This window comes from Oncorhynchus mykiss, chromosome 22, assembly GCF_057628025.1.
Source record: "Oncorhynchus mykiss isolate SJ-2025 chromosome 22, ASM5762802v1, whole genome shotgun sequence".
Lineage (NCBI taxonomy): Eukaryota > Metazoa > Chordata > Actinopteri > Salmoniformes > Salmonidae > Oncorhynchus > Oncorhynchus mykiss.
This window is the reverse complement of record NC_143043.1, coordinates 32,206,984-32,231,069: the sequence shown is the minus strand read 5'-3', so window position 1 is coordinate 32,231,069 and position 24,086 is coordinate 32,206,984. Positions and strand designations below refer to the sequence as shown.

Here is a 24,086-nt window from a genome sequence, read left to right as displayed (position 1 = left end):
AAAAGCAGAGAGGATAGTATGAAGAGAAAATTGACTATAGTTAAAGATATAACTTCATGGCTGTTAAAAGTGGGACAGTGGAACTGTCTCGGAAGTAGGGGCTAAGGGAAATAGGGTGTAGGAGGCGGGGCTAAGGGTTGTTTCAGGCCTTGGTCTGGGTCTCACCTTCCCCCTCGATGGTACACCTGCTGAGCTCCAGTGTCTTTGCGTGGATCACCCCCACCACCGGGTACCCCCCCACCTTCCCTGCACTCTCACGTGGCAGGAAGCAGATACTGCTACCGTTATCGGGGGCGATGGTTGCTGGGTGGGGGTCATAGTCTGTCTCCACCAGGCCGCCCAGCCTGTGGAGGGTCACGCCCTTGGCGCTCAGGATCTCTGAGTCCGACCCGCACATCAGCAACCGCTCTGTGAATGCCATCCCCCCACGGGCGTCTGACAGGGCCTGCTGTAGCTGAGCCCTTTGTAGGTGGAGCTGGTTCCTGCACTGCAGACGCAGCTCCACTAAACGCCGTAGCAGTGACAGGCAGTGTGACTCCACAGCACTAGCGTAGCCCCTCGCAAAGGAACGCACCTCATCCGCCGTCGCATCCATCCTGGCCTGCAAGACCTCCTGGGATAGGTCCACCTTCCGCAGCGACTCCTCCGGTAACCAGCTCCCGGATACAGTCCCCATGGCGGTCGATGACGTCACGTGTCGGGAGGCCGTAGTGGTCACGGTGGAAGGTGGCGGCACACTCCAGGCAGATGGACAGGTCGCAGATCTCACAGAAGAGACGCAGCTCCTGACCGGGGTGGAGGGAACACAGGACGGGCCGAGAGAGACGATCCTGGGTCTTCAGGTCCTCCAGACATTCGACGGTGTGAGTCGACGTCCTCTTCTGTCTCCTGGGGAGGATAGGAAGATGGATATGGTGAACTCATATGGTAGATCACAATAAACCACACAGTAATTACATGCCTATGTAATTACCATGTTATAATAATTTCAAAGCTAAAACGAACCCCATTAAAGCCCTTTTTACTAGTTAACTTGCAACAAATTGGAACATTGGTCATGACTCATGAGTTTGGCCTACAAATTCCTGCACTCACCTTTGTGCTTGACAACAGAACTCAAAGGTTGACACAGCAAACCTCACAATGTTTCTCTGTGTCCCAGTCGCTGCACAGGTCGCATACCACAGAGTTTTCGCTCATCAGCGTCTCCAGAAACACTTCATCCAGGGCTAAGTGGTCAGTGGTCAGCCATTCTACCCCGGACAACGGGATGTCCACCTCAGAGTCACACTCGGGACAGAAACCCGTGACGGCAGAGGAGGGCGACTCGCCTTCCAGATGTACCGCTTTGCCATTGTGTACACCAGGCAACACTGAAAACGGTTCCAGTTGACGAACGCAGCCTGCGCAAAAAGTGTGTAAACACGGCAGAATTTTAGGCTCACGATATCAACGTCTACAAACGCTGCACGCTGCCCTCGCATTGACCACGACGCCCCCCTTATCTCCGTTGTTAGAGCTCAAGTTTGTGGTCGGGGTTGGCGGGGAATCCACATGGTCCTTCTCCAACTTTTTGTCTGTAGGTGACATGGTCTTTTTATAGTCTTGTCTCGTTGTTTTCAAAACACTTTGTTACAGGTTTTTGTTGAAGAATTTACCGGTGTCCGAAATCGACCAAGCCTATTCGAAAAAAAGCCGGCTTGCCCCACCACCACAGAAAGCACTGAGCTAGGCTGAAGCACCTGCATTTGGGAACTGCCTTACTCAAGAAAAAAAAAGAGACCATGTTTATATGCAGCTTTAATAACTCAATTATATATATATTTTTTTTTACATTGTTTGCAAACTGATATGTGACACGTAATGCCAAAATAACATGCAAAACAGGCAAGCCCCCCCAAAAAACGAATATTATTGTTATACATTTTTTTGCTAAAAATGTAGGGCTCAAAACAGGTGGGGTACTGCCCCACCTGCCCTGAATGACGGGTCGCCACTGAGCCACACACACACACACACACATACACAGTTTGTCGCCACTTGTTAATCCAACACAAAATCCATCAGACTCCAGGCAGACGAAGGCAAGTGGAAAGTCACCAGACCAGTTCACTTCACCACAGACAGTCATTTTAGTCATCTTGCCTGTAGGCTATGAAGAGTAGTTTGTGTGCATGTGTTAATCAGGTTAGTTGGTAGATCCAGAAAAAGAAACTGGTTGTAGCTGCTAGGACATGCCGTTGGGGTAGTAGTATGGGCGGTGCAGCTGCAGTAGAGAAGGAGAAGAAAGTCCTCGTTGATATCTCTATATCTGTAATAAAAAGGAAAGATGCTGACTATACAGTAGGCACACTGCCAAACGCAGGGTTGGGCAGGACATGTAAACTCATTCAAAAAAAACTGTAACTAATCAGTTACATTACCAGCAAAAATATTGTAATCAGATTACAGATCCTTTTGCAAAAGTAGATGATTACTTTTAAATCTAGATGATTACTTCTTAGATTACTTTTACATTTTGGTAGGATGTTTGTTAAAAATACATCGACACCTTTCTGTTTTCTCAATGACATTCAATTCAGCATTGAAAAAAGGTGTATGTTTACATTTGTTCCACTTGAGTGAGTCTTGAGTGAGTTAGAGACCACTATTATGACACACCAAATGCGTTTGTTGGATCCTTTTTGTTTTCTTCTAATGCCTCTTAAGGGGAAAGACATCCAAAAGTAACTGAAAGTAATCAGATTACATTACTGAGTTTGGGTAATCCAAAAGTTAGGTTGTGTTACTGATTACAATTTTGGACAGGTAACTAGTGACTGGCCGTGACTGAATATCCATACTAGCGTACTAAATAGTACGCGACAAAAGAACGTTTCATAGTATGTGAAATAAAATAAAAAATAGTACTCCGAATGCATCATGTAATGCACGATTGTGTTGACCCCCGCCATTAGTTTATTTTGGTACAGCGTGTCAATTTATCTGATTATCAGCTGTTGTCAAGCACATGAGTCGGAAAAGATGAGTGTATTTTACTAAAACAAATGCCGAAATTAGTATGCAGTTTAAGTATGTAGTAGTACTCTAGTATGGGTATTTGGACATGTAACGGATTACATTTAGAAAGTAACCTACCCAACCCTGGCCACCAGTCATTATTTGTCACTTTATTTTTTGTTTAGCTGTCCTGGTTGGTCAGGTAGTCATGGTGATATAGACTGAAGAGACTGTAGGGTTAAATGCCACATCAATTGTCACTTTATTTTTTGTTTAGCTGTCACGGTTGGCCAGGTTGTCATGGTGATATAGACTGAAGAGGATGTAGGTGTCATCACTTGAGGGAGTGACTTCACTTGTGTAAATGTTTTTAAACTGGGAGAGAGTCGTCTAACATGCCCTTCTCATCCAGATATTTGTTCAGTATAAAATACTATTTTCTTTGCCCCGAAAGGTGCTTACTGGACCTTTGACGGTTGCCCGGGAGACAGCCTTCACCAGATGGTTTTGGATGATGCAGGTGTAGCTGTCATTCAATGTAATTTGCTGGAGGGAGCTGATGAATCGGGTTATCCCGGCGGAGTTGTTGAAAAAGCTAGTTTCACTCTCGTTCAGGACGTTGTCATTGACGTCCAACCAGAGGACATCTGGTTTTGGGAACCATCTCTCTCCCTCTGCCATCAGGGTAGTGTTGACCCACTTAAATTTGGGGGCTGAGAAAGCTGAAATTAAGCATATTTTAAGAGAACGCTACTTTGTGTGTAGTTCTACAAATATGAATTGTGAAATATTGAGAATGCCTAAGACTTGTCTTCTTACCTGCAACTCTGAGGTTAACACTGTCAGTCCCTGAGCCACTAGGGGCATTCACACTGCAGTAGTACACCCCCTCATCTTTCATTTTCACGTTCCTCAGCAACATAGAGGCATTGCCTCCACCTATGGCGTCTGAGAACAGCTGGGTTCTATCTTTAAACTGGGGGTTCTGCTCCGTCAGCTGGACTGCTCCTTTATTGTAACTGTACACCACTTCGCTGAGTCCCTTCTTCTTCCATGTGATTGACACCTGACTGGTCAATTCCCTGCTGTTAGTTGAAGTCTTGAACTTGCAGCTCAGGATGACATCCTCCCCCAGGTTCCCGATGGGCCACTTGTTATTGCTATCCACAGTGGCCTGGGAACCCCCTAAACCCTGAACTAAAGGACAGCACACAGCAAAAGAGAACACAACATACAGGAGGTTTGATTAACACAGAGATACTGTGTGCAGTTCATAGAGACTTTTGTTACCCATATACACTGGCACACACACACAGACAGGTACGCATGCACTCACGTATGCTCAAGTGCATGTTACATGTTAACAGAGACATGACATGGATATTGAAAATGAGGATGACACAAGTGAGTACACAGTATTTTAAAAATATATTTAAAAAAAATTTTAAGTCATGTGAATAAATATTGGTAATTAAGTGATCAACAGTAATGGGCATTCACTACCATCATGGGACTTGTATTAATTGTTTTATTCTGCGTTGTTACAGCATTCAACCCACATGATATATAGTGCATTTAATGTTTTAAAAAATTATTAAAACTGAAATCGAAAACCGTCATTATTTTGTTTGGGAATCTTACCGAAACTGAACCGACCTCAAAAAGCACAAATTGCTCAGTAGTACGGAGGTAAGATTACGGTCCGTTTGTTTTCTGAATTAAAACGGAGCAATCTGGAATTTGAAACTTCCATATTTATTTGTTTTTTACTAGAAATTGAAAAATATTTTTTTTCAATTGAGGTTCTCCTCTTGTCTCATCCATTCCTTACCTCCCTCTCAAAGCACATTGGGGAAGAGGAGGGAAGGTTCCTCCGCTCCTGCTCCAATGCACTTTCAAGGAGAGGCAAGGAATGGAGGAAACAAGGACAGAAGAAGCAAGAATGTGATGTCTAGTTTTTACACAAACACACACATACAGCGGTGCAAAAAAGTATTTAGTCAGCCACCAATTGTGCAAGTTCTCCCACTTAAAAAGATGAGAGGCCTGTAATTTTCATCATAGGTTCACTTCAACTATGACAGACAAAATGAGAAAAAAAATCCAGAAAATCACATTGTAGGATTTTTTATGAATTTATTTGCAAATTATGGTGGAAAATAAGTATTTGGTCAATAACAAAAGTTTATCTCAATACTTATATACCCTTTGTTGGCAATGACAGAGGTCAAACGTTTTCTGTAAGTCTTCACAAGGTTTTCACACACTGTTGCTAGTATTTTGGCCCATTCCTCCATGCAGATCTCCTCTAGATCAGTGATGTTTTGGGGCTGTTGCTAGGCAACACGGACTTTCAACTCCCTCCAAATATTTTCTATGGGGTTGAGATCTGGAGACTGGCTAGGCCACTCCAGGACCTTGAAATGCTTCTTACAAAGCCACTCCTTCGTTGTGTGTTTGGGATCATTGTCATGCTGAAAGACCCAGCCACGTTTCATCTTCAATGCCCTTGCTGATGGTAGGCTTTGTTAGTTTGGTCCCAGCTCTCTGCAGGTCATTCACTAGGTCCCCCCGTGTGGTTCTGGGGTTTTTGCTCACCGTTCTTGTGATAATTTTGACCCCACGGGGTGAGATCTTGCGTGGAGCCTCAGATCGAGGGAGATTATCAGTGGTCTTGCATGTCTTCCATTGCTAATAATTGCTCCCACAGTTGATTTCTTCAAACCAAGCTGCTTACCTATTGCAGATTCAGTCTTCCCAGCCTGGTGCAGGTCTACAATTTTGTTTCTGGTGTCCTTTGACAGCTCTTTGGTCTTGGCCATAGTGGAGTTTGGAGTGTGGCTGTTTGAGGTTGTGGTGTCTTTTATACTGATAACAAGTTCAAACAGGTGCCATTAATACAGGTAACGAGTGGAGGACAGAGGAGCCTCTTAAAAAGAAGAAGTTACAGGTCTGTGAGAGCCAGAAATCGTGCTTGTTTGTAGGTGACCAAATACTTATTTTCCACCATAATTTGCAAATAAATTCATAAAAAATCCTACAATGTGATTTTCTGGATTTTTTTCCTCATTTTGTCTGTCATAGTTGAAGTGAACCTATGATGAAAATTACAGGCCTCTCTCATCTTTTTAAGTGGGAGAACTTGCACAATTGGTTGCTGACTAAATACTTTTTTGCCCCACTGTAGCTTGAAAAGTTTACTGATAATAAGGATTCCATTATTAGTTATTGTCCATGATTTTGTTGACAGAACCCATTGTATTCTATTGTTGTACTCGAATAAACTATTAAGAAAATATATAAAAATGCTGTTATTTAACTTTTTCATTCTTCTGGAATGTTTAGCATCTCTAATATACATTAGAGATAAGTTGACTAAAGCACAAACAGACCTGGCTAGTAGGCATGACAAAGAAACATGCAATCTCCATGTTTCATGTGACATTTTGAATGACATGTAGATGTTCTGTTGTTGCTAGGAGTTATGGTCTCATTTTCCCTATATACTCTTATCCCTGTAACTACAAATGTGAAGCTGCTAGAAAATCATATTTAAATGTGTATCAAACCATTTAGAAATGTTGACCGTGATGTCACACATTGGCCCCTTTGTTTGTAGAAATATCCATATGTTCACTACATACCTGCAAATGACACAGACAAGATGAGGATGATGAGTCCAGCGGCTACAAAGATCATGACTATCATCCTGGAAATGTAGATGAAAAAATCAAGCAAGATCTAGCAAGGACCTTCCAAGTCAATTGAACATCACAATATCCAATGATAAGTTCAACTGACTATGCACTTGTTGGTGATATGAAGCAAAGCTGTTGCTGGCCTCCAACCACCATATTTTTAGAAAGACACATTGAATAGAGGCCTCACCCCCAGAAGATTATCTGTCCAAGGGAGGCCATGGCTCCTTGGTAGCTGTGTTTTTATTTACAGGGTTATGATAGTTCCAGCTGCTCCCTTGACCAGAGTCCACATACAGTACCGTATGATGTGTCGTCTACAGCAGCTACATATGAGATTGACAGAAGCTCCACACCCACCGTAAGGTATTAATGCAATATCAAACATTGACCTCTTCTTGAGTCAATATTGTCACTGTTAGTTACTAGTTACTTGTCCACAATTGTAATCAGTAACCTAACTTGGATTACCCAAACTCAGTAATGTAATCTGATTACTTTCAGTTACTTGTGAATTACTTTCCCCTTAAGAGGCATTAGAAGACCATCAAATGTAGTTGGTGTGTCATAGTGGTCTTTGACTTGTGTTCAGACTCGCTCAGGAGGAACAAACTCAAATTTGCGCCTTTTTTAGATGATGAATTTAATGTCATTAAGAAAACAGAAAGGTGTCATGTTTTTATTTTTTTCTTACAAGCATCCTTTCTGAATTGAACAGTAATCCAATAACTAATAATCTAGTTTTTCAAAAGTATCTAATCTGTTTACAGTATTTTTGCTGGTAACATAACTGATTACAGTCACAGTTTTTTTGTTATGAGATTACATATCATTTATTACATGCTCATCAGAGGCTGCGGTCATAGTGGCCGGGGACTTTATGGCCAGGGACTTTAATGCAGGGAAACTTAAATCCGTTTTACCTCATTTCTACCAGCATGTTGAACGTGCAACCAGAGGGGGAAAAAACTCGACCACCTTTACTCCACACAGAGACGCATACAAAGCTCTCCCTCGCCCTCCATTTTGCAAATCTGACCATTATTCTATCTTCCTGATTCCTGCTTACAAGCAAAAACTAAAGCAGGAAGCACCAGTAACTCGGTCAATAAAAAAGTGGTCAAATGAAGCAGATGCTAAGCAACATGACTGTTTTGCTAACATAGACTGGAATATGTTCTGGGATTCTTCCGATGGGATTGAGGGGTACACCACCAGCCACTGGCTTCATCAATAAGTGCATCGATGACTTCGTTCCAACAGTGACTGTACGTACATACCCCAACCAGAAGCCATGGATTACAGGCAACATTCGCACTGAGCTAAAAGGTAGAGATGCTGCTTTCAAGGAGCTGGACTCTAACCCGGAAGCTTATATGAAATCCCACTATGCCCTCTGACGAACCATCAAACAGGCAAAGCATCAATACAGGACTAAGATAGAACTACACCGGCTCCGATGCTCGTTGGATGTGACAGGGCTTGCAAAGTATTACAGACTACAAAGGGAAGGACATCCGCGGGCTGCCCAGTGACACAAGCCTACCAGACAAGCTAAATTACTTCTATGCTCGCTTCGAGGCAAGTAACACTGAAACATGCATGAGAGCATCAGCTGCTCCGGACGACTGTGTGATCACGTTCTACATAGCATGTGAGTAAGACCTTTAAACAGGTCAACATTCAGAAGATTACCAGACAGATTACCAGGACGTGTACTCTGAGCATGCGCTGACCAACTGGCAAGTGTCTTCAATTACATTTTCAACCTGTCCCTAACTGAGTCTGTAATACCAACATGTTTCAAGCAGACCACCATAGTCCCTATGCCCAAGAACACTAAGGTAACCTGCGGCAGGGTAGCCTAGTGGTTAGAGCGTTGGACTAGTAACCGTAAGGTTGCAACTTAAAACCCCCGAGCTGACAAAGTTCAAATCTGTTGTTCTGCCCCTGAACAGGCAGTTAACCCACTGTTCCTAGGCCGTCATTGAAAATAAGAATTTGTTCTTAACTGACTTGCCTAGTTGAATAAAGGTAAAAAATAAAATAAATAAAAAATGACTACTGACCCGTAGCACTCACATCTGTAGCCATGAAGTGCTTTGAAAAACTGGTCATGGCTCACATCAACACCATTATCCCATAAACCCTAGACACACTCAATTTGCATACCGCCCCAAAAGATACATAGATGATGCAATCTCTATTGTACTCAACGCTGCCCCTTCCCACCTCGACAAAAGGAACACCTATATGAGAATGCTATTCATTGACTACAACTCAGCGTTCAACACCATAGTGCCCTCAAAGCTTATCACTAAGCTAAGGACCCTGATACTAAACACCTCCCTCTAATACTGGATCCTGGACTTCCTGACAGGCCGCCCCCAGGTGGTAAGGGTAGGTAACAACACATTCACCATGCTGATCCTCAAAATAGGGGCCCCTCGGGGGTGCGTGCTCAGTCCCTTCCTGTACTCCCTGTTCCCTCATGGCTGCATGGCCAGGCACGACTCCAATCCCATCATCAAGTTTGCAGATGACACAACAGTGGTAGGCCTGATCACCAACAACGATGAGACAGCCTACAGAGAGGAGGTCAGAGACCTGGCTATGTGGTGCCAGGACAACAACCCCTCCCTCAACGTGATCACAACAAAGGAGATGATTGTACACTACAGGAAAAGGAGGATCGAACACGCCCCCATTCTCATCGACGGGGCTGTAGTGAAGCAGGTTGAGAGCTTCAAGTTCCTTGGTGTCACCAACAAACTAACATGGTCTATGCACACCAAGACAGTCATGAAGAGGGCACCACAAAGCCTTTTCCCTCTCAGGAGACTGAAATCATTTGGCATGGGTCCTCCGATCCTCAAAACTTTCCACAGCTGCACCATCGAGAGCATTCTGACTGGTTGCATCACTGCTTGATATGGAAACAGGTCAGCCTCTGACCGCAAGGCACTACAGAGGGTAGTGCGTATGGCCCAGTACATCGCTGGGGCCAGGCTTCCTGCTATCCAGGACCTCTATACCAGGCGGTGTCAGAGGAAGGCCCAAAAAATTGTCAAAGACTCCAGACGCATAAGTCATAGACTGTTCTCTCTGCTACCGCATGGCAAGCTGTACCAGAGCTCCAAGTCTATGTCCAAAAGGCTTCTTAACAGCTTCTACCCCCAAGCCTTAAGACTCCTGAACAGCTAATCAACAGGCTACCCAGACTGTTTGTATTGCTCCCCCTCTTTTACGCTGCTGCTACTCTCTGTATATTATCTATGCAGTCACTTTAACTCTACCTACATGTACATATTACCTCAATTACCTCAACTAACCGGTGCCCCCGCACATTGACTCTGTACCGGTACCCCCTGTATATAGCCTCACTATTGTTATTTTACTGCCTCTGTTTAATGTGACAATTTTTGGGGGATTTGATGCAATCACTTACTCCCAAACCCTGGCTATATGGATACAATCAGACTTACCCTTGAATCCATAGACACATAGGCCTTTGACGAATGTCCATCTCCTAACTAGTTTAGGCCGCTCTCTTGTCATTTCTGCCTGGACATCTCTCCTCCAAAGATTTCTGGGTCGACCCCTTCTTCTTTCCCCCTGGGGGTTCCATTTCAGGGTGTATACAATCCAACAACACCTCTTGTTATTTGTAGTTTAATGGGTTCCAGTTCAGTTCCCCTTTAGAGGACTCGGTTCGACATCTTTGTTATCGTCTGTTTGTTTAATCTCCATGTTTCTGATCCATACATCACCTGTTTCACATTGGAGTTGATGACTCCAGTTCTTTCAATTCAGAAAGTAGCCAAAACTGGAATCCCAATTGCAATTTTCCTCAATGCTTCTCTACGAGGAAAATGTGGAATTGTTGTTTTATTTTCTGAATTGACTGTTACATTTGATTTCAATCACTTTTTGATCGCACCCCTTTTGATTTGAATGAAACTTTCTTGACATATTTTCCTATGGTAGGAGTGGTCAGAAAGTAACTTCTTGGACCTGAATGCCAAAACACTTAACCTACTGGGCACACCACATCATTTCAACATGGAATATTGGGTAATATTTGGTAGAGACCTTGATCAATGAGATTTCAACCTTAATTCACCCACTCAAAATGTCAGCCAGAAGTTTGTTGAATTCCCAATGTGTTATTTTGGTTTAGTTGTCATCTAAATGTGTTATTACTGCATTTTCAACCATTTAAAAGCACAACAAAGTTAAAATGGGAACAAATGTCAGATATTTTGTATTTATACAATTTAATGTGTTATCACTATGCTTCTTCTAATAGCTTAACCAAATGACCTGGATTGCAGTTGAGATAACATTAAAAGTGATTGATATGTTGGATTCACATTTCCATCTCAACCAAGAATCAAAGTTAAAGAACAGGACAAAATCTAATCAAGATGTGGAACTGCTGTTCCATGTGGGATTATGGTATCATGTGGACAGTGCAGGTAAAGTGTTTATGCACTTCACTAAGATAATGTACTTAGACTTTATTTGATTGTAATTAGATTTAATTAACTTTATTGTGAGATAGACTGAACCCGATTGTGACTTCACTTTGCTGTGATATCACCCTAATTTATCTTATTTGATATTTTACACTTTGACAGAATGAGCAACCACAAATTAGTTTTGTGTCCTGTGCTGGCTTTATTTCCGCCAGGCTACACAAGATATCGCTATTTAAGAGTGTCACACCCTGATCTGTTTCACCTGTCTTTGTTCTTGGTTTCACCCCCCTCCAGGTTTCACCAATCTTTCCCATTATCCCCAGTGCATTTATACCTGTGTTCTGTTTGTCTGCCAGTCTGTTTTGTTTTGTGAAACCTACTACCGTTTTTCCCCTTGCTCCTGTCTGTTCTAGTTCCTAGTTTTGCCCATTCTGCCTACCCTGAGCCTGCCTGCCATTCTGTACCTTGCCACGCCACACTGGATTATTGACCCCTGCCTGCTCTGATCCTGCCTGCCGTTCTGGACTTTTTTCACCCCATCTGGATTACTGACCCCTGCCTGCTCTGACCCTGAGACTGCCTGCCGTTCTGGACCTTTTTCACCCCATCTGGATTACTGACCTCTGCCTGCCCTTGATCTGTTGTTTTCCTGCCCCCTGTTCTAGTAATACACTTTTGTTACTTCGACACTGTCTGCATCTGAGTCTTAGCTGAAACGTGATCAAGAGAGCCTCAATAATATAACACATCAACCCAGAAGAGAGCAATATATTTTCTCCTTTGAACATCTGCAAATCCAGTAATTCCTTCTCAGACCATCTGCAGGACTACAATACTCTATCAAATATTCAGGGAATCAACAAAACTGTCCCTCAGACCTTCATAGAATCAAACTACTATTTTGAATAGTAGTTTTAGTAGTAGTTTTAGTAGTTTTTTTCAGCCACCATGGCAAATTTTCAGTTTTGACATTCCTCAGACTTCTCTCCCTGTTGACCAAAGCTGCCAATGTTTTAGTTTTCCTGTTTGTCTTCATTTTGGAGTACATTTTGAACCTTCCGTGCTTCTTCAAGCCTGCATGGTACAGCATACAACCCATAGGCCCTCATGGCATAGTGCACATGCTGTGTCCACCCATTATAATAACTTGTGTTATCATGCTAATTGTTAAGATCTAGCAGAAGATGTTTTGCCGCAAGAGATGCAGTGTGTTTCAGGAATTATAGCTGCTGCAATTGCTTCTGTTCATCTACCAAACTTGTGATCACATTTCTGACTTTAGTACTCAACTGGATAGGTACTCTCATAAACTGAGACTGGTTTGTGTGCTATAAGACCAACAACCACCGCAAACATGTGGGACTTCACAGTAGAACAAACCTGACCTCTGAAGAGAGACTTGTCATCACTGAATACAAGACGGACTCAGTTGTGACAATTTATATTATGTTCAGAATGTTTTTTTTTTTATTATGATGCAAAAAGGCTAAATGCTGGTCAAATGTTCAATGGTAACTGACAAATGTATCACAAATTAGATACATCAATAAAATACATATTTAAAGGCCATATTATCTTCCCCTGGGCTGCAAGACAAAAAAAATTGTGAAGCATGTGTGCTAATTAACAATGCCCCATCCAGTGCGTGACACAGCCTAGGATTTTGCCTGTGATGTTCATTCAGGTGAAAACTCTAGTCTAGAACATCTGAAGAAGTAGCCTTTTCTACAAACAAGCAGCTATTACTTATGTTCGTTCAGGTGAGGACTGGAACATCTGAAGATGCCTTAATGCTAATATATCCCACATGTGAATGTGTCTAATGCCTATTTTTTATATCCGCATTTAACCCAACTCCTCTGAATCAGAGAGATGTGGGGGGCTGCCTTAACTGCCTTGCTCAGGGGCAGAACGACAGATTTTTACCATGGCAGCTCAGGGATTCGTTCCAGCAACCTTTCAGTTACTGGCCCAACGCTCTAACCACTAGGCTACTTGCTGCCCCTGGTTAGATTATGTAAATATTTAGACTGCCCAGGGATGGATGAAAAGTGGCTTTATTGTTTGGATCTGATCTTTTCACTGACAAATATATGACCATCTACTTTCTTTCCCTGGTCATTGGCGTGCCTCTGGTTGGTGGGGGCCTTATTTTCTGGCACTTGTGTGTTCATGCACCTGTCTCAATAGCAGAAACAAGTGTGGCCAAGTTGGTCAACCATATGACCAAAGGTTGTACGAGGAAATTCTGTCAAAAGAAGTGAACAATCATTTGAAGACAAAACTGGACAAAATAGCCGTAGAGAAGGCCAAGAGGATCTTCCTCTGACACCTTCAGGTCATCAGGGGTCAGAAGAGACAACAGGAAGGGGGACTGACAGTGATATGGATGTTGTGGAATCATGGCAAGCTAACTCAGATTTTTTGTTGTTGTTGTCAGAATATTAAAGTTATGGAGTTTCAGCAGCTAGTGGATCCAGAACACAGAGGGTCTTACTCAACCAGCTATCTGTTGTGTAGTACTGTATGTAGTAACTGAAGACCTTACTCAGTAATAGAGTCCAGGCTGAAAGGTAAGATGAATGTGACTTTACTGTATGGTGTAGGCATCCATCTTATTCTTCTCCCAGTATGCATTGATTTACATCTTTATTAATAGTCATTAACCTTGACCTTTCTTGTAGCGACACCTTGTGGTGAACACAACACTAGCGAGTCGGATTCGACTTTCGTGCTGTAACACACACAGATTCAAGCTGACTATGTTTATATATTGTGAAACAGACACTTTAAATCAAACCATTCTTTTAGAAAGGCTTTAAGGTGTGTGTGTAAAGGCTCGAATAGGAACCCGAGTGACCAATAGCATGACCACATTACCCTGCTGTTCTGCTTATCCGTCAGAGGATTATTTCAGTCAGACAAAGAAAACAGAAAGAAAATTGGAGCAAGGTCTGAAATCACACAATGACAGCTGTATGGATATAAAACATGGCCATAGATTGAGGAGTATCAATACATTTTAGAAATGATTGCTCTTGTATTTTGAGAAAACATAAAATCACACCTTTAAATGCAAAGATTTGTAATTACAAAACTGATTTGATCACTGAAGAGGTTATCAGTATAGCATAGTACCTTAACCTCGTAATAAGTGAAATAGTAAAAGCAATAGCTGCAGATGTATATACTGGTCATACACCTTTCTCCTCCTGGAAGTCATTGGGCCCTCACTCCCCCTGTGGTCCCGAGGAGGATGAGGGGAGAGAGGGGGTGCGGGGGGTCGATGCCCAGGAGCTGCCGTGTGGACGACTCCCAGTCCCAGCCAAACTCCAGCCTGCTGCACACACACGGGTACTCCTTGTCTGCCCAACACACCCAGTCCACCGCCCTCCTCACCGCCTCCCAGCGCTCACACCTGGGGGAACACACACAGTAACCATATTTAGTGCATGCGCACACACACACGCATCGAGAAATGCACCAAACAAAAACAAAACATATATACCCTTATCCCAAGAGAAACACAGACACATGAATCACATGAACTGCCCTCAAACCTTGTAGATAGAACAGAGTGCTTGGGGTGTTATATAGTGGAGCAGAGAGAGGAGACCCACTGTACCTGGGCTGAGGAGGAGAGTGGTCCAGGTCCAGACGGAACAGGCTGAGCAGCAGCTTCCCCTCATCTAGCCTCCTCACCCTCATCAGCTGCAGCACCAGCAGACTGGCCACCAGCCTCAGGATGTCAGCATGGGCCCTCACACCTGACACACATCAAATCCATTTTTATTTGTCAAATGCGCTGAATACAACAAGTGTAGACCTTACCGTGAAATGCTTACTAACAAGCCCTTCAACAACAATACAGTTAAGAAAATATTTACTAAAATAACTAAAGTTTTTTTAATTTTTAAAGTAACAATAAAATGAGGCTATATTGTATATAGAGGGGGTACTGGTAATGAGTCAATGGGCAGGAGACAGGTTAGTTGAGTCATTTGTAAATGTAGATAGGGGTAAAGTGAATATGGATAGATAATAAACGGTAAATAGCAGCCCAAACTGAATGTTCATAGACTCCCAGACAAACAGTTCTCTAGTAACAGTCTGTAGTGTAGCCTACCTAGAGAGCTGATGCCTCTATTCTTCAGGAAGACATTTGCAAAGTAGTCCACATCCACACCGAGGAGGTAGCCCAGGCTGGCAGAGCACTCCCAGTAACCTTCCTGGAAGAAAAAAAAACATGTTGATAGCACAAAATGGTTCCCATTGCTCATTGGTGAATGGTGCCACACATTGGTATCGATGAAGTGAGTTCCCCATACAATGCTCTGAGTATCTGGAAAATCTGTTTCTGAATTCAATCCATGCTCCTGCACTATCAATAAACAATAGAATGTATATACAGAGATATGATTAGTTCATATTTTCTATCAATAATAGTATTTTCTATGCAGATGAGACGGGCCTTTAGAAAAGGGAACGTTTACTGTACTTACCGAGTGCTGGAGGGCAAAAATCTCTGTCCATTTTACTACATCAAGAGTATTCTTCCTGAATTCAAGACCTCTCTTCCTGAATTCAAGACCTCCCCTCCTGAAATCAAAACCTACCTCATTAGGATACCACAGAGCTACACATAACAATACATGTCTCCAATAGAGGTCATACACAGACAGACAAAGTGACGGACGAACGGACGCTGACACATACCTTTCACTGTCTCCGACAAGTTTTTGTACGTTTTTTTTCATATCCAGAGGTTTTTGTGCTTGTGGTAGTACATTATGTTGTTGTAGTGTACTGAGAGAGCTATTAAACTGAGAGGATCCAACTAAGGGCACTAAAGATGGGGTCATATAGGCGCCATGAGTGGTAGGTGAAAGGGAGCTGAGGTGTCCGCCAGTAAGTGGTGCCTCAAAACTTAACCCCATTGATCTGGCTGAGCCTCCAAGAGGTGGTCCGCCTGCTGAAGAAGCCTCATATAAATCTGGAATGTAACATGCACTGGCTGTGGCCCCAAACAAAGAGCCGTGAGGTTGTCTGCTTTGAGAACCTGCCCTTCCGCCACCGAAACCAAACCCTGATGGGGGCGCAGAAGCAGGGACAACAGAAGGTTGCCAGTGGTCCATTTCCACTAGTCCACAATCCTTATCCTCAGATAAGCTATTATCCAAGGTCCACATTTTGCTAGTCTCACACATTGACGACTGTTCCACAGGATAGGCCTCTTGGGGTTTGGAAAGTAGCAGGTCCCCACCGGCTTGCAGTTCCGGGAAGGTTGCAGTATGGGAGATAGCCCCAACTCCAGGTCTGGCATGAACTCCCATCTCGTATCTAATCGCTCGAAACTCATTGGAGACAAGAGCAGAGGGAGGAGGAAGAGAACCTGAACCTCCGGCAAAGAAAGACTGCAGTCGAAATGGAGGTGGACCAGGAGAACTGAGGACAGGAGCAGGGGGTGGAGGAGGAAGAGCATCTGAAACTGTGGCAGGGAAAGACCGCAGTCGAAATGGAGGAGGACCAGGAGAACTGAGGACAGAAGCAGGGGGTGGAGGAGGAGGAAGAGAATCTGAAACTGCGGCAGAGAAAGACTGAGATCGAAATGGAGGAGGACAAGGAGAATAGAGGACAGGAGCAGGGGGTGGAGGAGGAAGAGCATCTGAAACTGTGGCAGGGAAAGACTGCAGTCGAGATGGAGGAGGACCAGGAGAACTGAGGGCAGAAGCAGGGGGTGGAGGAGGAAAAGCATCAGCAACAACGCAAGACTTGATCTGAAGATGATGAACAGAGGGAGGAGGACGAGGCACATCAGCAACAGAGAGAGACTTCTTCTGTGTCTCTACAGGGTCAAATGCCGAACCGGCACAAACCTTCCTGTGTCTGTCCGCCCGTCTAAAGTCTCCCTCTCTACTCTTCGCAAGCCTCACTATCTTTGGGAGAGAGTAGAAGGTCCCACACAGCTCAGGGATGAAATCCGTCTCCATAGCCATAGGCAGCATAGTGGTAGTAAGGTACGGGGTGCGTGGTATGCATTGGCTGCCTGAAAGCGTGTGGAGAGTTGGAGAGGAAGAAGAGGACAGAGCCTCACTATGCATGAATTCCCGTAATTCAAAGTCCTGTAAAACAAAGACAAGAACAGTTCAGTGATTAAACTATGAATTGACAGGAATCATTTTTCTTTATAGTTAACAGCAAGAAAGAAGCAGATCACTACCAGGTCATCAAAGTACTCCATCTCTTCATCCGTCACAGCTCCTTCACTCTTCAAAGTCATATCTAAAGGTTCGGTAGCAGCGGACAAGGTCACTGGGCTGGCTGAGACCATATGGCCCATGAAGTAAGAGGAATTAAGTATCCTACCAAGAGGCACCTCATCCGTAGCCCTCTGATTGAGACATTTGGAACGTAAGTTCACAGATCCTTCCCATGATTCGTCATCCACCTGGAGTTGACCCATCAATTCATGCTCCTCCCCCATCCCCCTCTCCTTTAGACATATTTTTCTGCATAAAACATGCCCTAGCCCACCATTCAGCAAGTTTGACATTGAGTCTGATCCAGAGTCCATCCCATCTCCCTCATATTCCTCCTGCTGCCAGCTAAGGTAAGGTAAGAAGTCGACGTCCTCGTCTGAGATCAGTTTGGGAACATCTGTGAAGCCCGCGTCAGGCTGCTCTGAGTCCTGGGAGAGAAAGAACGCATCAGAACATTGTATTTTTCTACATTTGTATTGAAGTATTGTCGATGTGTGTGCGCACACACTAGCGTTTGGCAGACGTACCCTCTCCTCGATGGCAACAAAGCTGGTGAACTGAGACAGGATGGAGAACTCTTTGCTCAGCTCAATGATGAAGGACTTCATCACTGATTTCTTCCCCTGAGAGAATTGATACTATATATATAAAACAAAAACTTTCCGTACACACAGAATAGGTACAGTGTACACACTCCATACTAGGGTTGTCATGATACCAGTACCGCAATACTAGGAAAGAAGGAAGGAAGGAAGGAAGGAAAACAAAACATGAAGCAGCCTTAATTTCCAGAGGAAAACACTCCTAATGTTGGTCAAAAACAGCCTTATGTTGTCACCCAGAGTCACATTTCTTTTCCAAGCTATAGCACACAATATTTTACACAAAGTAGGTGTTTAAAGGACCATTAGCCTGCTTTGTGTTTTCTTTTTTGGTAAGAAAAATCTGGTGTTGTAGTATAGCTATACTGGTTGTGACAACACTACTCCATTCACAATCTAATGTTCACACACACCTCATGTTCAGCCTCGTTGGTGTGAAGACTGCCATCCTCATAGTCTCTGATAACGGCCCTCGCTGTGAGCTTATGAAGGAACTGAAACACATGCGCACACACACACACACACACACACACACACACACACACACACACACACACACACACACACACACACACACACACACACATTATAGGTGTGACTGAGACAGTATAAACAGTAAGGTGATGTGAGTGTGGTGTGACTGAGACAGTATAAACAGTAAGGTGATGTGAGTGTGGTGTGACTGAGACAGTATAAACAGTAAGGTGATGTGAGTGTGGTGGTCTCACCGTGCCCCTGGTTTTCTGTAGCTCAGTGGTGGACACCATTGTCTCAATGTTCTGACCACTCAGGTCTCCAAGAAGAGTGGCCTACGGAACCCGACACATGGACAAGTTAGTCTCACAGGGCTTTGTGATCTGGGCATGTCATGTTCACGCACGCACACACAAACACGCCTCTGTGACAGTATACCTGTGTACAGTGTGGCACGAAGCCGTAGACCAGGGTGTGGCAGTCAGTGAAGAGTGCGTGGAGCTGAGAGGGCGCCTGAACAGGGGGGGGAGCTGAGGGGTTAAACTGCTGCCACTTCACAGACACAGAGCTGCAGCCTGGAGACACGATGCGCTTCACCTGGCACGCCACCTGAGACACACACAGAAAAACATCTGTTTAAAGGGATAGTTCGCCCAAGTTGACCACATATTATGTGGTTGTGTTGGAACCAAAGATAATATACAGACATCTAAAGACATAGGAGAGGTCGCTGTAAAAGTGTGCTGGTACCTTCTCTCGCCAGGTGTGCTTTGTCTTTGTGTCAAAGAACTCATAGGCCCCTCCCCCTGCCTGGGCCAGGGCCCGCAACATGTGCCGATTAGCTGTTGGGCTGAGGCCGCAGGTGAAGAGGCGGCTGTGCTGGGCATGCTGTCTGACCAGCTGCAGGGTCAGGGCTTGGTTCTGGACGTGACCGTCTGATAGCAGCAGCAGGTTCCTCATGCCATGCGACGGAGGCAACAGACTCAGGCTGCGCAGGGGCCTCCACAGCTCAGTGCTGCCCCCAACAGGTGAGGAGGACTAACAACAACAGGGGAAAGGATCATTCAGAAAATGAGAATTTGATCAAGGACAAAATTTACATGCACATAATACTCCAATGATTGTGAATATTCCATTAAAATATTCTGAGTGAGCTTTGTATATGCTCAAAAAATGTATGTTTGCCTAATATTCTAGAGACTAATGATAAAAGATTGTGATTGGCCCCTGGGCCTGTCTGTCAGCACTCACCATGATGAACTCCTTGGCTGGTTGGAGGGCCTCGACTAGAGGGTTGGCAGAGAGAAAAGCATCCTTCTGGTCTATGAGACAAAACCACAGTCAGACAGATGAGTATGGGGGAAAAGTTACAGTGTCTTACTGTCTAACTCATCAGTCTGAAGTAAGCAACAACAAAACCTGAGCCAAAGGAGATGACATTGACTCGAATGCTGTGGTGGTCCAGGGTATTCAGAAGCTGCAGGGCGATTCTCCTGGCGTTCTGGAGAGCTTCTCCTCTCATGGACTCAGACGAGTCCAACAGCAGGATCACCTCACTGGAGCCGGACATGGGGCTGGAGGTGGGGCAGGGCTCAAAGTCTGGGTAAAATACCAGCATACAGGCCTGGAAGGGGGAGAAACGTAAAGAGATGGATATGATTAGACAGAGAGAAGGAAGGAAAGATGGAGAGAGAAAGGGATACAGACCAGGCCGTATTTAAGAGACAGAAGGAGAGATACTGACCTGGCTGTCTTTATCTGGGTGTTTCTCCACCCACATCCTGGGTAGGTGGATCTGAGCCAGACTGAAGCAGACCAGGAACCCATCTGGACCCAGAGTCTCACCTGGACATGTCCTCACCACCGCCTTACAGTCGGTCCTCTGGGGTTAACACAACACACACACCATGTTACAAACATGCACACACAAGGAAGCATGCACATACATTGCTCGGTCTGCTGTGTTACCTTGATCTTGACTTTGTGTGTGAGACAGTGCAGGTTGATAATCTCGTTGGGCATCTCAATGGACATATCCAGACTGAACTCCCTAAGGAGAGACAGACACACACTACAGGTCAGTATGAAGAGAGAGAGACAGACACACACTACAGGTCAGTATGAGGAGAGAGAGACAGACACACACTACAGGTCAGTATGAGGAGAGAGAGAGACAGACACACACTACAGGTCAGTATGAGGAGAGAGACAGACACACACTACAGGTCAGTATGAGGAGAGAGACAGACACACACTACAGGTCAGTATGAGGAGAGAGACAGACACACACTACAGGTCAGTATGAGGAGAGAGACAGACACACACTACAGGTCAGTATGAGGAGAGAGACAGACACACACTACAGGTCAGTATGAGGAGAGAGACAGACACACACTACAGGTCAGTATGAGGAGAGAGAGAGAGAGACTACAGGTCAGAACGAGGAGAGACAGACACTACAAGTCAATATGAGGACAAGGGATTATTAGGGAATATCAGAACTAATGATAAGGATACAGGAATGGTGTACCCATCCATCTACAGCGCTGGTTAAGAGGAACACTCACCCTTGGGAATCCAGGTTGGTCACACACACCTTTTCCAAAGTCACCTACAGACACACACAATGGCACACACATGACGCAAACCTAAACGCATCATTAATAACATATAAAATCAATCAATCTAGTCCCTCCTACCTGAGTCCTCTGGTTGAGCGCTGAGCTCTGTTGCCATGGCGCCACACTACCGGGCAATGAGAAGTTGATCAAGCCCTCCATGACGACCAGCTCGGTGACAAAGGTAACTTTGATAAGGACGGTGGCACCGGCAGGCAGGTTCCCAACGCTGATGGTGAAAACATCCTGAGGGCACGCAAAGATGACATCACCGTCATGACGCAAGACATGATAAGACTGAAACCACAGATTATTTCAACCATATGATCATCATTATCTGATTTAAAATAATGATCTGAGAGTTCAACATATGACACACTGTCTGTACTAAAGAGAGCATGTTCACGTTTGACACATTCTATTTCCTGTTCAATGTAAAGTGACAAAGTGTGTCTGCAGAGAGGTAAGGAGGTATGGAGAGACTTACAGGTGCATCCTGGTCCATTAGGTAAGCTCCATGGCCTCTCTCTATGGCCTGTTTATACTCTTTACGCGCCTGCTGCTTCTCCTTCACCTGGGAAACAACACAACAGCTCACAACACAATACTACACATGCATAACTGATCACCATGTGCTGCTGAGAGGGTGAGGGTGAATTACCTGTCCCATTACATGTTTCCCATTGATGAAGGCCTCAAAACCACACACAGCAGCAGAATCATCCAATGGGAAGACGTACTTGGCTTCGATGGGGGCGGTGCTCTGATTGGTGTATGTCTGGAAGATGATGACCTGGTAGCCAATAGGAGAGAGGCCTGTTACTTAGCCAAGTATGGTACAGTCCAGTATAGTCGAGTTTAGACTGGACTGAAATTGACTAATCTTGTCCAGTCCAGTCGTACCTGGGAGAGCAGATCCATCAGCCTGGCCCTGACATGAACGGCCTGTAGGGGGAGTGGTTGTCCAGAGCAGTCCAACAGGCCTGCAGTCACCTCCTCTAGAGGGTTCTTACAGCTCCCAACATCCTCCTCAGCCTCACCACAGGACACTACACACAGGTCATCAATAACAGCCTCAGAGCAAGCAAATGTACTTATTTTAAGTCTTGTCTATTTTTTTGCACTTTAAAAAAGGGTCAATCAGCAGTTGTTACATCCATTTTTGAACATATAAATTAATTATATGTATAACCTCAAAACATGGTTAAATCTATACTTTTGATATCATGGCTGGCCAGTCTGTTTATGAATTTGAGAGGGTTACATTTATCCAGCCCCATCCATCAGCTTTTTACAAAAACAGGGTTGGAGAGAATGCTTTGTTACTGTTTCTATTGGGTCAGCTTTACGTATGGCCCTGAGTTTGGTTGGAAGTTTACAATAAAGATGTATTTAATTGAACTGAGTTCTTACAGAGGTCAGACGGAGAGACAGGAAGCGGAAGCTCGGTAGAAGAAGTATCTATGGTGGGCTGGAAGTCCTTCAGCCGGTCCTCCTCCAGTCTGAACTGTACCACATATTGCAGCCTCACCTGCTCCGGGCTGTACACCACATACTCATCATCCTGGAATACACACACATATCAGAAACACAAACACGTAGGGAACCGCACGCACGGACGGAAGCACGCACGCAATCTGAACATTACAATGTCAGCATTAGCACTGAACAAACGCAGGTACAGATTATTTTTTAAAGGGGTTACGTCAAACTCTGAGGGTTTCTTGGGGGTGTGGCGAACCCCGTGTACACTGTGGTATCCCTCAGGGGAGTGAGTCAGGCTGCTGTCCCTCTTCTGGAGGTCAGTACAGCGCCCCAACGCCACGTCACACACCAGCAGCAGCCGACTGCCGTCCGTCACACTGGGCTTAGAGTACTTCAAACTGGTACTGAGGATACACACAGAGAGTATATTGACAATATTTCATACTGCTGCTGATAAACAGAGAATATATTACATTATTTCAAACTAGTGCTGTTCATATACAAACAGAATATATTTGCATTGTTTCAATATAATTTATTAGGCATATAATGTTGACGACTAACCTGATTGCATCACTGAAGTAGATGCCACCGCCCAAGTTCCCAATGTCTGTTCTCTCAATCCCATGATGCTCCACTCCAACTCTGGGCAGCAACAGACCCCTATAGACAGAGAATTGGCAACATATCACATCAGTCATGTACAATATGTCAATCATTGGTGTGCGTGTGTGTGCTCACCGAGACAGGATCCCCACAAAGCTGCTGGGGCTGGAGGAGTGGAGGAGGGGCTTAACGTTCCCCAGCTCCTCCCTAAACATCTGTAGCTCTACCCCTCTGTTTACTCTCAGCACCTGCAAGATCTGCACCTGTCTGTAGGAGAGAGATGGAGAGTTAAACACACAAGCACGCACACACACACTGGAGTGTAGGGCATAAAATGACCACCTGCCCCCCATGGATAGATTTAGGTACTGGTGTGTAAGAATGTCAATTTCACCAGCCACGTTGGCGGGTGGTCAATTTGCAGGGCTCTACAATCCGAGCATTACATCCGCAAATAGAAAGTAAAAAGTCAAGTATGAGCACATGTGCGAGTTGGGTTAGAAAATGCTATTTCTGCAGAAAAAGTATTTCTGCAGATTGGTTTCATAACTGCTAATTGCTAATTGCAGAAATAGGAATCCTATATTCTACCTCACGCAGCAAAACTGCCTGGCAGGGGACCTGTACTGAAGTGCTGATAGATACATTGTTGGAGGCGCTGCGCACACGCATAAAAGTTGGTCTAATTTACTCAAAAGTTTACAAAGTTAGACTTTGTCCTCATGTTTCTTGGCTATTTACATTGTTTTGTTCACAAGCTGGGTTGTTTTTCAATGTTAGTTTGACTCTGCTGCTTCAACTGATAGCGAAGAGATGCCCTAGTCAGATCCACACACACACACACACACATGCGTCATGACTC

At 44.5% G+C, this 24,086-nt stretch overlaps 2 protein-coding genes and 1 pseudogene across 8 annotated transcripts in view; all 3 read right to left on the bottom strand.

Annotated features, from left to right (window-relative positions):
- Positions 1–142: 142 nt before the first annotated feature.
- Positions 143–1,667, bottom strand: LOC118936403 (E3 ubiquitin-protein ligase TRIM45-like; annotated as a pseudogene).
- Positions 1,668–1,785: 118 nt separating this feature from the next.
- On the bottom strand, positions 1,786–7,038 carry vtcn1 (V-set domain containing T cell activation inhibitor 1). Its single transcript, XM_021579990.3, has 5 exons — positions 6,889–7,038; positions 6,645–6,709; positions 3,820–4,197; positions 3,468–3,722; positions 1,786–2,311 (listed from the first exon to the last, which is right to left on the bottom strand). Exons 1-5 carry the CDS (start codon positions 6,918–6,920, stop codon positions 2,184–2,186), a joined length of 858 nt encoding a protein of 285 aa, XP_021435665.1. The 5' UTR covers positions 6,921–7,038; the 3' UTR covers positions 1,786–2,183.
- A 6,715-nt stretch (positions 7,039–13,753) lies between these two features.
- The window catches only part of LOC110501657 (poly (ADP-ribose) polymerase family, member 4), a 30,212-nt gene continuing 19,879 nt past the window's right edge, over positions 13,754–24,086 (bottom strand). For 4 of the 7 annotated variants that reach the window (XM_090215850.1, XM_090215852.1, XM_090215853.1 and 1 more), the window contains exons 11-34: positions 23,360–23,491; positions 23,183–23,281; positions 22,839–23,022; positions 22,547–22,697; positions 22,037–22,182; positions 21,795–21,926; positions 21,621–21,707; positions 21,215–21,379; positions 21,083–21,126; positions 20,484–20,565; positions 20,260–20,397; positions 19,935–20,139; positions 19,767–19,837; positions 19,266–19,553; positions 18,954–19,124; positions 18,770–18,850; positions 18,455–18,535; positions 17,967–18,062; positions 17,400–17,867; positions 15,896–17,301; positions 15,682–15,778; positions 15,306–15,408; positions 14,805–14,946; positions 13,754–14,597 (exon numbers count right to left, since the gene is read on the bottom strand). In XM_090215850.1, coding sequence (XP_090071976.1) covers positions 14,399–14,597; positions 14,805–14,946; positions 15,306–15,408; positions 15,682–15,778; positions 15,896–17,301; positions 17,400–17,867; positions 17,967–18,062; positions 18,455–18,535; positions 18,770–18,850; positions 18,954–19,124; positions 19,266–19,553; positions 19,767–19,837; positions 19,935–20,139; positions 20,260–20,397; positions 20,484–20,565; positions 21,083–21,126; positions 21,215–21,379; positions 21,621–21,707; positions 21,795–21,926; positions 22,037–22,182; positions 22,547–22,697; positions 22,839–23,022; positions 23,183–23,281; positions 23,360–23,491 — 4,768 coding nt within the window. In that variant the 3' untranslated portion in view covers positions 13,754–14,398. The remainder of the gene's footprint in view (positions 14,598–14,804; positions 14,947–15,305; positions 15,409–15,681; positions 15,779–15,895; positions 17,302–17,399; positions 17,868–17,966; positions 18,063–18,454; positions 18,536–18,769; positions 18,851–18,953; positions 19,125–19,265; positions 19,554–19,766; positions 19,838–19,934; positions 20,140–20,259; positions 20,398–20,483; positions 20,566–21,082; positions 21,127–21,214; positions 21,380–21,620; positions 21,708–21,794; positions 21,927–22,036; positions 22,183–22,546; positions 22,698–22,838; positions 23,023–23,182; positions 23,282–23,359; positions 23,492–24,086) is intronic. The other 3 variants (XM_090215851.1, XM_090215857.1, XM_090215856.1) reach the window with 1 other exon arrangement.

Bases quoted from the DNA above. Each gene is read 5' to 3' on its own strand.
- vtcn1 (XM_021579990.3), bottom strand. From the start codon at position 6,920: ATGGCCTCCCTTGGACAGATAATCTTCTGGGG. The intron at 6,710-6,888 runs GTGAGGCCTCTA...CTACATTTCCAG, and splicing joins GGACAGATAATCTTCTGGGG to GATGATAGTCATGATCTTTG. The intron at 4,198-6,644 runs GTATGTAGTGAA...GCTGTCCTTTAG, and splicing joins CTTGTCTGTGTCATTTGCAG to TTCAGGGTTTAGGGGGTTCC.